The sequence below is a fragment of the Acanthochromis polyacanthus genome, chromosome 11 (genome assembly GCF_021347895.1).
Source record: "Acanthochromis polyacanthus isolate Apoly-LR-REF ecotype Palm Island chromosome 11, KAUST_Apoly_ChrSc, whole genome shotgun sequence".
NCBI lineage: Eukaryota > Metazoa > Chordata > Actinopteri > Pomacentridae > Acanthochromis > Acanthochromis polyacanthus.
In genome coordinates, this window is record NC_067123.1 from 7,434,085 (window position 1) to 7,446,304 (window position 12,220).

Below are 12,220 nucleotides of genomic sequence, written 5' to 3' on the forward strand. Positions count from 1 at the left end.
TGGACGTGGCCGCAAGAGGAAAATTGATGACAAATTGAAGAGACGGATCGTTGGAATTGTATCCAAAGAGCCCAGAGCAACCTCCAAAGAAATTAAAGGTGAACTCCAAGGCCAAGGTACATCAGTGTCAGATCGCACCATTCGTCGTTGTTTGAGCCAAAGTGGACTTCATGGGAGACGACCAAGGAGGACACCACTGCTGAAAAAAACTCATAAAAAAGCGAGACTGGAATTTGCAAAAATGCATGTTGACAAGCCACAAAGCTTCTGGGAGAATGTCCTTTGGACAGATGAGACCAAACTGGAGCTTTTTGGTAAGGCACATCAACTCTATGTTCATAGACTCAAAAACCAAGCATACGAAGAAAAGAACACTGTCCCTACGGTGAAACATGGAGGAGGCTCAGTAATGTTTTGGGGCTGCTTTGCTGCATCTGGCACAGGGTGTCTTGAAAGTGTGCAAGGTACGATGAAATCTGAAGACTATCAAGGCATTCTGGAGAGAAATGTGCTGCCTCGTGTCAGAAAGCTTGGTCTCAGTCGCAGGTCATGGGTCTTCCAACAGGACAACGATCCAAAACACACAGCCAAAAACACCCAAGAATGGCTGAGAGAAAAGCGTTGGACTATTCTAAATTGGCCTTCTATGAGCCCAGATCTGAATCCCATTGAACATATGTGGAAGGAGCTGAAACATGCCATTTGGAGAAGACACCATCAAACCTGAGACAACTGGAGCTGTTTGCTCATGAGGAGTGGGCCAAAATACCTGTTGACAGCTGCAGAACGCTCATTGACAAATACAGAAATCGTTTAATTGCAGTGATTGCCTCAAAAGGTTGTGCAACAAAATATTAAGTTATGGGTACCATCATTTTTGTCCAGCCCTATTTCATTAGTTTGTTTTTTTAAATAATTATGTTAATCAACAATTCAAAAGTGATGACTGATTTTGATTATTTAATTTTCAATAAATTTTTATTTATTGTTACTTTTGTGAGTTTCAAGTGATTTCAGTGAGAATTGTGGGTTTTTCCTTCTTTAACTGAGGGGTACCAACAATTTTGTCCACGTGTGTACATGATACACAAATAAACAATTAACAGTGAAACAATAAAACAGACTGACAGCTATTCAAAGACATCTTAAGACAAACATTAACATTCCTCCTTCACTGTGTTCTTAATGATATTATTAAACTCATGAAAGATCAAGAAAGATTAGGAACCCTTTTGCACTGATGGGATTGCTGTGTTGTTTGAAAAAATCTAAAGAATTTTACTGATAAACAAACTTAATTTACATAAAATCTCATTCACAAACTCGCTTTTATAGCTTATTTTATTCTTATTTTATTTCCATCAACAAGAATGATCTTTCACTACCAACACTGTCTGCTTCATCTGGAGCTTTTAGCTGCATCTCATCGTCTTCACAAGCAGATGGAGCTTTTTCACTCAAGTAAGAATAATAATAATAATAATAAGCTTAATTTGTAAAATATTATTCCAGAATCATTCCTCCCACAGTCCATAAACATGCTGAGGTTAATTAATCACTCTAAATTGTCTGTAGGTGTGAATGTGAGTGTGATTGTTTGTCTGTATATGTAGCCCTGTGACAGACTGGTGACCTGTCCAGTGTGTCCCCTGCCTTCACCCGAGTCAGCTGGGATAGACTCCAGCACCCCCCGTGAACCTAGTGAGAATAAAGCGGTGTATGGAGAATGGATGGATGGATGGATTCATTTAATAGATAATTAATGCTCAGAAACAGTCAAACATGATCATTTTGTTCCAACTAATCATGGTTTAATATGTAGATTAGATGACTGTGATTGATAACAGATGTTTTGACTGAATTAAGAGACTTTATTATTAGTTTTGTCTCAGTCTGTCCACAGATGGAGGTTCAGCAGTTCACTCGAACCTGTCCTCAGCTTTTTCCATTACGTCTCTCAGTCGTCTCTCCAGGAAAATCTGAACAGGAAAGTTGATGAAAGTTGTGAGACTTTTCCAGGCTGAGATGATGAAACATAAAGTTGTGATAATACACATGAGAATGCAGCAGAGTTTCTACCTGCTCATCCCATCCGTCTATCTTCACCAGATCTCCTCCTTGACTTTGGCAGAAACATCTGCTCTCTTCCCAGGATGATTTATTGGTGGTGAAGTTATAACACTTTCCTCCATGATGCTCCCAGCCTGCTTCACATTTTGGACATGTCTCATCTTTGAAGAGATTACAGAAAAAAAATATGTGATTTGGAGTAGTTAATGCAAGGATAAAAACGTTTCATTTCTGTCAGTCACACATCAATTGTCTGTTTTTTTACCAACCAAAAGAAAAATAACAAAAATCGGAACTTTAAATGACACTAAAGATTAGAAACAATCCAAGTCTGTCCAACATTTCAGTGCTGTTGGTTTAAATCCTCACCTGAGAGACTCTGATTTACAGCTTTGAACTTCATTTGGAGATTTTCCAACTTCTGGTTGATTCTGATGTTTTCAAATGCTGATTTGAAAATTGAAAAACAGAAAAGATACAAATCCGTCAGTTTCAGATCCTGTCTCACTAAAACAGGACAAACAATAAAAGTTGTGAGCTGCATCACATTTTTCATGATTTTATAACAGCTAGTGATATTTTCTGAACCACATGTAGCTGCATGTCACAATAATCTGAAACAAAACCTATGAAATTCTTATGAATATGGCATAACTGGTCACAAAAATGAAAGGTTATATTTTCTGAACTTTAGTAACTGATTGGGTACGACAAGCAGCACGAAAACAAAAGTATTGGTAGATAATCTAAGTAGAACAGAATTGTGAAGTTTCAAAATGGTAAAAAGTACTTTATATTCTATATTGTTTTCCTTTGTGTGACCTGCAACTACATATGGTTGGGAAAATATCAGTAGTTGTTTGTTGCATTGTAATATAAATATTTTTGTTAATTTATGCTCAAAGATGGAGATTTTTATGACAGCTTACATTTTTTTTGTATTTCAATGAAAACGGCAGATTCTAAATCAATGACATGATGATAAATAACAGTTAACATGTCATACTTTAGTCTTTAGTAGTTCCTGAGATGCTGACGTTTAAACAGCGTCATATTTCAAATTTTGAGAAAAATATGCTCAGACAGTATTTGGATACATTAATCCAAAATTTCATAGAAAACATTAGAAATGTCTGTAGTTTATGATAAAACCAAAAGTTTCAAGCAAATCAGAGATGGTCGAGCAGAAGGCAAATGATGAACTGAAATAGAATAACCCTAAAAGTATATTGAATGAAAGGAGGAACACCATCACCACAGTTGAGCATGGTGGTGGCAGCATCATGCTATAGAACCGCTGCTCAGTGTCAGGGCTGGAGAACCCAAATGCAGACACACTAGACAGTCGGCCTTAATTTATGAAAATAGATGTATTAAAGAAAACAACAACTAACTGAAAACAAGACTGAGATGGCTTCTATAACTAAATAACAGCAAACTACAGAACAGAGGAAAATACTCACAACCAGGAACAACCTAACTGAAGGCCAAAAGAAAACCATTGAGTCCGTGAATGTAATCTAGAAACGGGGAAACAGTGTAATCCTGTGAATGATGATATCCAGGGGAAAAGAGGGAACGGAGACAGGAACGAGGTGAGTCCAAGACAAATGAGCCAGCGACCACTGAGCACAATGGCCGGGCTTAAATACAGAGGGGAACAGGTGAAATGAATCCAAGGTGACAACAATCAGAAACCAAAAACAGAAAGCAACAGACAGAGGGAGACAAAGAGACCAGAACACAGAAGGAAAAAACAGGAAAAGATAACAACCAATACAGAATCCTAACACTCAGCAGCACTGAGATTAATCAGAATGGAGGAAAGGATGCAGCCAAACACTCAGAGGTCCAGAGTACAGAGACCTGAGACTGGAGCCATGGTTCACCTTGTTTTTAGGTAAAAGTACATGAATGAATGCGTAGAAACTCACACAGACGGTAAATGACAATGAGAGCAGCAGCAAGCAGGGCCGAGAGAAGCAGCAGAATCACTCTTTCTGATGTCAACTTTGATGCTGTGTTGGATCTGACAGGACGAGACTCAGCAGCTTCATCTGACCAACATTTAGAGGAGAAACACATGAACAGCTGTATGTTAAAGCAGATAGCACAACATCATGTCAACAGAACAGGAGAAACCCACATGAATCACACTTTATCTGTAGTTTTAGCAGCAATTCTGGATTTTAAATGTTGATATCCTGTACTGTCACACTGCTGATTTCACCTGATAATAACTGGTAGTGTCGTTGTGTGAAGATACAGGAGAATTTAGGTGTTATTGTGCACTTACAGCCAATAAACAGTTTGTCATTGTGGGAAGTGTGCATCTGAATTAGACCAACAGAAAACGTCACGCCTACTGCAGATACTGACATGTTTAAACATCTTCTGTTCTGTTCTCACAGTCAGTTCCTCTTTTTTCTACTTTGGTCTTATTTCAAACACATAATAACGTGCTTGATTGCCTTTATTTTAATCAGTCTTATTTTCTGAATCTACTTTCATAAAGGAGGCTTAAGTCTGTTGATTTTCCTTTTTTTTCTCCAGATAATGTTTTACTGCAGTAAATAAATGTTGAAGTTCAGTTGTGGCTGAAGCTCCCTGTTCTTCAGCCTCCAGTTCATTTAAAGTTCCTACCTTCAGTGTCTCTCTGTGGTCGGATCATTGTGTCCAGACTTCACCCTTCAGCTGATCAAACTGTCTCTGCAACACGAAAACAAATATTCTGCACATATTCATCTTGTAAAACACAAATTTGTCATGTTCTTAGCTACAGTCTGTTTTTTTCTTTACTTGAGTCAAATTAGTCATTTCTATTCTGTAACTATGAGCTCATAGATTATTTGTTGATCCGTTTTTGTCTAATTTATTGAAATCGTTAATAATTTAATAGATAATAAATGTCAGTCTGACATGATCATTTTGTTCCAACTAATTATGGTTTAATGCACAGATTAGATGACTGTAATTGATAACAGATGTTTTGAGTGAACTGGGAGACTTTATTATTAGTTTTGTGTCAGTCTGTCCACAGATGGAGGTTCAGCGGTTCAATCTAAGATGCATTGTTCAGGATTTAGTGCCATCTAGTGGTGAGATGGTAGATTACAACCATCTGAAGATCTCTCAGCTCACCCTCCTCTTCCAAACATAGAAGCTGGTGTTTGGTTTGTCGTCTCTGGGCTCCTGTAGAAACATGGTGGTTGATCATGTCATGAGCTGCTCCTTCTGCAAATATAAAGAACTCATTCTGAGCTCATAAAAACACAACTATTGTTATTTTGAAGTGACTTCAAACCGATGAAACCACAATTCTGAATATTATGTTCCGTTTCTGTCAATAGATTCTTGTAAATCCGACACACTGGACCTTTAAATACAGCAGATAAAAAGAAGTCTCAGACAGACAGAGTTCAGCAAGAAGAGCTTTATTTTGTCTTTGAACAAGTCTGCAGGGAATCTTTAAATGTTTGTGACTTTAGCTTTATTAAAACAGCATCGCTCCACCTTCTGTATCCTGTACTCAGATTGTTTCTAAACCTGAAGTGAACTTTAGACACAAACATATGAACGCTGGCCAGTTTTTTCTGGTTTCTCACAAATACTTCTGTGAGGATTTTTGCACGAGTGGTCAAACCAACAGTTCAGGTCATGAGCTCGAACTTTCTCCCCCATCCTCACACAATCCTCTCCATTGGTATCCGTTCCGTTCCAGTTGTCTGGCTCCTTGTAGCTCCAAAACTTCAAACTAACAGAAGAAGAAAAGATTCAGTAAATCTTGGTGGTTTTGATTTTGGAAATGGACCAAAATGTTTTGATGAGAATCAAACCTTTCATCCAGCAGTGAGCCATCCACCCACAACCATATGTCTTCTTCTTTTGTGTCGGTCAGGCCGATCCAGAACCTGTCCGCAGTTTCTTCCATTACGTCTCTCAGTCGTCTCGCCAGAAAACTCTGAACAGGAAAGTTGATGAAAGTTGTGAGACTTTTCCAGGCTGAGATGGTGAAACATAAAGTTGTGATAATATACATGAGAATGCAGCAGAGTTTCTACCTGCTCATCCCTGCTGTCTATCTTCACCAGATCTCCTCCTTGACTTTGACAGAAACATCTGCTCTCTTCCCAGGATGATTTATTGGTGGTGAAGTGATAACACTTTCCTCCATGATGCTCCCAGCCTGCTTCACATTTTGGACATGGCTCATCTTTGAAGAGATTACAGAACAAACTGTTGATGTTTGTGTGATTTGGAGGCATCAGGAGGCTTCTTCTGTGCAGCAGTTACAGTTTAACTTAAAGCATCAGTCAGTTATTCAGTCATCATTATTAGAAGACACTAATTTAAGACAAATCCATGACTTACATGATCCCACTGTAGGAGGTGGTGGACATGTGGGCTGCACAGTGCTGCTTGGTTTGGTTTCTGCTATGATTGAAATTAAAACATCTGATCAGTCATTTATCATCTAAAAAGTTGAGAAGAACCAATAAAGAATGTTGAATGTTAACATCAGCTGTGTGTCATTAAACTGAATCACTCTGAAGAAGGTCAGAAACAATCCAAGTTTCTCCAGCATTGCAGCGCTGTTGTCTTAAATCCTCACCTGACAGACTTTTATTTAAAGTTTCCAACTCCATTTTGAGACTTCTGAGCTCTTCCTTGGTTCTTTTGTTGTCAAACGCTGATATAAAAACAACAAAGCAAACAAGAAATCAGTCAGTCTCAGATTGTGTCTCACTGAAATGGGATAAACAGTGATTTTGTGATCTGTTCAGATTTTTCACAACAAAAGCTCTAAAGAAATAAAATATATCAGTTGTAGTGGAGTACACTGGGACAACATCAATATCAAAGGTTTTGAAATCATTTCACCTCACAGGAATTGCATCAGTTCTAAGTAGAACAGTGGGTACTTATTTGTATGTCAAATTAAAAACCAGCAGTCTAGATTTTCTACATTATAAATACAGACCCCAAAGCAGTAACTGAATGCAACAGAAGTCTGAACATTATCATTACTATGCTGTTGAACATCCAACCTTATTTTTAGTGACAGACTCAGTCCTCCTTTACATGGAGGATACCAACTTGTTGTTCTGCCATTCTTCAGACTTTGCTGGAGGGGTTTGTTGTTTTACCTTTCTTTTGAAGATACCCCAAAGGTGTTCTGGTGAAGTCAGATGATGTACTTGACCAGGTTCGAGTTTCACTTAGTTTTTCTTTCTTTAGAACGTCTTGTTATTTTGTTCTCTGGATGGTCCTCATGCTGGAATATTACTCTTTTTCAAGGTTCTGCAGACTGGAAGTCGTTTTGTCTTCCAGTGTTTTGGTTTTTCCACAGACATTCATGGTGCATCTATAAGTATCTCATCTCATATCATCACCATCCCACCTCTGTTCTTCACTACCAGGAGTGTCCATCCATGTGGTAGTCCTGGTCAGATTCACACCAAATGGACCCAACAAATGTATCTGGGTGTCATCTGACCAAAGAATGTGCTCTCAACATTTATCAGGCTTCTTTTAATGTTCTTTTCTGAACTCCTTATCTTGTATCAACTTACAGTTTTGTGTTGAAAACAGGAAGTGTCTCTTTCTCGTCCTCCGTCTATAGAGGTTAATGTTTTGAACTTCTCTTCACACTGTCTGAGCTCCACAGAAACTCAGATTTCCTTTAATAACCCATGTGTTAAGTCTGAAGTAGCTGCCGTCTGCTGGATTGTGAAAGTAGTTCACTGTCAGTGGAGGCGTTTTAAAAGGACGACCACTGCGGCCATGATTAGTGGTACTATGACTCCTTTTATACCTCCTGATTACTGTGGACATTGTGGTTCACTGGCTTTTAGTTTCTCACTGATGTTCCTGTTTTCTTCTCCATGTTTGTGAATCATACAATGACATTATTTAGTTCCAATCCTGGTTCATATGGAGCCATGATGCAGACATGCAGATAGACGCAGTCCACAAATCAAAAACTAAAAACATTATCCCATTCACTTCTCATTTTATAACCACCTTTATGCGGCTTGGCTGATTGGGAATCACTTTCTGCTTGGAAACCTGTGTTTTTAACATAGCCTTTCTAAAGTATTTATTTCAGACTTTTCATAAGAAGAAATGTTCTATTGTTTAACTTAGAAATCATGCAGTTACTTCTGTCATGATCCTCCTGCTCCGGTGCTCTGGCTCAATCAGCCAAATGAGGAATGGCTGTGCAGAGAGCACAGCTGGCAATAATCAACAAATCACTGCAGTATATAACCCAGCCTTTCTACAGAGTTCTCTGCTGGCTCATTGTTCCATGCTTCACCTGCCAAGACTCAGCCACGCTCCTCTGTCCATGCCGTAACTCACTCTGTTGGAACCCTGCACTCTGTTCATTGTCCCCCACACGTAGTTTCTTGGACTCTGCTTCTCCTTTGGATTATCCTGCCTGTTTTCCTGCCTGCCTCTCACCACCTCCTGCAACCCAGTCTGCTCTGCCCCTCCTTTCTGCCTGTCAGACACTGGACACCCTGGACTGCTGTGAGTTATCTTCCCCACTATTTAGTTTAGTTTTTGGTTTAGTTCTTCTCGGCCTTCTGGTCCGCCCTCTGTTAATTAGTTGAGGTTTTCCTCTCCGTTGTTTCCCTCACTCCGTGTTTCTGTTCAGTTAATATTCTGTTTTCTTTAATTAAATCATATTTAACTTCACCCTCCTGTCTACGCCTGCTGCTTGGGTTCTTCCCTGATTGTATGACAACTTCAATATACAATCTGAATCATTTGACATTTAAGTGATATTGTAAAGAGGTGTAGTTTCTTCTGTTGTACTGAACAAACAAGATTAGTTGCAAATTTAATGACACAAGCATTTTCTGTCTCATTTAACCTTGATCAGCTGTTTATTGGTGTTAAGAGCTGCACAGACTCACCGGTAACACTGAGAGCAATGACAGCAGCTGCCAGCAGAACAGTGAGAACCAGCAGAGCGACTCTCTCTGACGTGACTTTAAGCTTTCTGCTTGACTCATCTTCATGGAAACCGGCTGAACGGTCAACAGAGAAAGAGATGAACAGATAAATATGTGCAACTTCTGGCCACAAAAACAGGAACATTGCACAATGAAGCACACAGACGCACCACAAACGATCAGCTTTCTCCAGTAATATCATCTGGAAGAAAATTAAATATTTTTGCTGCAGAAAATTAAATGGTCAATGGTTGTATTTATATAGCGCTTTTATCCAAAGCGCTTTACATGATACATCCCATTCACACACACATTCACACACTGATGGCGGGAGCTGCCATGCAAGGCGCTAACCGCAACCCATCAGGAGCAATTAGGGGTTAGGTGTCTTGCTCAGGGACATGAGCACGACGGGCCGGGGGATCGAACCGCAACCATCCGGTTGCGAGACGGCCACTCTACCCACTACTAAAAAGCTCAGATATACACACGTGGACAAAATTGTTGGTACCCCTCAGTTAAAGAAGGAAAAACCCACAATTCTCACTGAAATCACTTGAAACTCACAAAAGTAACAATAAATAAAAATTTATTGAAAATTAAATAATCAAAATCAGCCATCACTTTTGAATTGTTGATTAACATAATTATTTAAAAAAACAAACTAATGAAATAGGGCTGGACAAAAATGATGGTACCCATAACTTAATATTTTGTTGCACAACCTTTTGAGGCAATCACTGCAATTAAACGATTTCTGTATTTGTCAATGAGCGTTCTGCAGCTGTCAACAGGTATTTTGGCCCACTCCTCATGAGCAAACAGCTCCAGTTGTCTCAGGTTTGATGGGTGTCTTCTCCAAATGGCATGTTTCAGCTCCTTCCACATATGTTCAATGGGATTCAGATCTGGGCTCATAGAAGGCCACTTTAGAATAGTCCAACGCTTTTCTCTCAGCCATTCTTGGGTGTTTTTGGCTGTGTGTTCTGGATCGTTGTCCTGTTGGAAGACCCATGACCTGCGACTGAGACCAAGCTTTCTGACACTAGGCAGCACATTTCTCTCCAGAATGCCTTGATAGTCTTCAGATTTCATCGTACCTTGCACACTTTCAAGACACCCTGTGCCAGATGCAGCAAAGCAGCCCCAAAACATTACTGAGCCTCCTCCATGTTTCACCGTAGGGACAGTGTTCTTTTCTTCGTATGCTTGGTTTTTGAGTCTATGAACATAGAGTTGATGTGCCTTACCAAAAAGCTCCAGTTTGGTCTCATCTGTCCAAAGGACATTCTCCCAGAAGATTTGTGGCTTGTCAACATGCATTTTTGCAAATTCCAGTCTGGCTTTTTTATGAGTTTTTTTCAGCAGTGGTGTCCTCCTTGGTCGTCTCCCATGAAGTCCACTTTGGCTCAAACAACGACGAATGGTGCGATCTGACACTGATGTACCTTGGCCTTGGAGTTCACCTTTAATTTCTTTGGAGGTTGCTCTGGGCTCTTTGGATACAATTCCAACGATCCGTCTCTTCAATTTGTCATCAATTTTCCTCTTGCGGCCACGTCCAGGGAGGTTGGCTACTGTCCCGTGGGTCTTGAACTTCTGAATAATATGAGCCACTGTTGTCACAGGAACTTCAAGCTGTTTAGAGATGGTCTTATAGCCTTTACCTTTAAGATGTTTGTCTATAATTTTTTTTTCGGATGTCCTGGGACAATTCTCTCCTTCGCTTTCTGTTGTCCATGTTCAGTGTGGTACACACCTTTTCACCAAACAGCAGGGTGACTACTTGTCTCCCTTTAAATAGGCAGACTGACTGATTATGAGTTTGGAAACACCTGTGATGTCAATTAAATGACACACCTGAGTTAATCATGTCACTCTGGTCAAATAGTTTTCAATCTTTTATAGAGGTACCATCATTTTTGTCCAGGCCTGTTTCATTAGTTTGTTTTTTTAAATAATTATGTTAATCAACAATTCAAAAGTAATGGCTGTTTTTGATGATTTAATTTTCAATAAATTTTTATTTATTGTTACTTTTGTGAGTTTCAAGTGATTTCAGTGAGAATTGTGGGTTTTTCCTTCTTTAACTGAGGGGTACCAACAATTTTGTCCACGTGTGTATCATTAATTAAAAATTGATAGTTTAAAATGTCAATTGCTCTAATTACTCTTGAGGATTTTATTAAGTTAATTGTCCTTGTTAATAGATTAACCATCATTTTTAATGTTTTTTTAAATGTCTTATTTGTCAACATCTGTATTGCAAATGAAGCCTCTAGCTCTGTGTGATCCTCGTTTGAATAAATATTAATGCTGTGTTTCCACATGTACTAAACATGTTCACTCACACAAACCATAATGTCTGAATGTTTTAATAGGGATGTCCGATATCGGGTTTTTTGCCAATAACCGATATGCCGATATTGTCCAACTCTTGATTTCTGATGCCGATACCAATATATATGGGCTATTTAACTAATTTTAGCTAAGATCACATATCTCCTGTGGTGGAATTAACACATTATACATAATTTTATTGTGATGACCCAATGGATGCATTGTCAAATGCAACAAGGCTTTCAAATGAAAACATTGTCTGTGCAAAATAAGAAAATTATTTCAACTTAAGTTTTGGAAAATATGACATGTATATATATATTTTTTAATTGTCTCAAATGACATTTCACCACTCTCCCTCTCTCTCTGAGTCCGATAAATGCCGGCGAAATCCAGCCATTTTATCAGTTTTCGTGATGCAGGCGAAAAATGCGAAAAACTAGAGCGATATTGAACGATATTACCTTTTTGTGCCAGTATCAGGTTGATAATATCAGTGGGCTGGTAACATTGGACATCCCTGTATTTTAATGTTTTGACTGCAATTACAGACAAATTTTAAAACGAAGCTCAAAAAAGTACACACATCTTTACTGTGATTGCTTGTAATATAATACTAGACAGTATTTTTTTAAAAGCACTATTCTTTATAGGGAAACATTATTTTTCTGTTATGAAAAAGTACAAATCACTTTTGTTTTTTAAAAATATAAAGAATGATTTTTCCTGAATGCAAATGAAACACTTTAATAAACTTGCAATTTATACTATTGGTATTTTTTTTTATCTATTTCTATTACAACTGGTAGTACTATTAATGCGCTTATGTACATCTTTGTAAAAATAAA

At 38.6% G+C, this 12,220-nt stretch overlaps 1 protein-coding gene across 4 annotated transcripts in view; it reads right to left on the reverse strand.

Moving 5' to 3' along the window:
* LOC127536126 (hepatic lectin-like) overlaps positions 1 to 12,220 on the reverse strand; it is an 88,403-nt gene that overhangs the window by 69,151 nt on the left and 7,032 nt on the right. Inside the window, exons 3-8 of one of the 4 annotated variants that reach the window (XM_051955617.1) lie at positions 8,994 to 9,107; positions 6,683 to 6,760; positions 6,442 to 6,504; positions 6,132 to 6,283; positions 5,907 to 6,031; positions 5,489 to 5,824 (exon numbers count right to left, since the gene is read on the reverse strand). The exons of the other annotated variants lie outside the window; for them this stretch is intronic. Coding sequence (XP_051811577.1) covers positions 5,629 to 5,824; positions 5,907 to 6,031; positions 6,132 to 6,283; positions 6,442 to 6,504; positions 6,683 to 6,760; positions 8,994 to 9,107 — 728 coding nt within the window. The 3' untranslated portion in view covers positions 5,489 to 5,628. Of the gene's footprint in view, positions 1 to 5,488; positions 5,825 to 5,906; positions 6,032 to 6,131; positions 6,284 to 6,441; positions 6,505 to 6,682; positions 6,761 to 8,993; positions 9,108 to 12,220 lie in introns of those variants that run through there. 4 annotated transcript variants of the gene reach the window in all.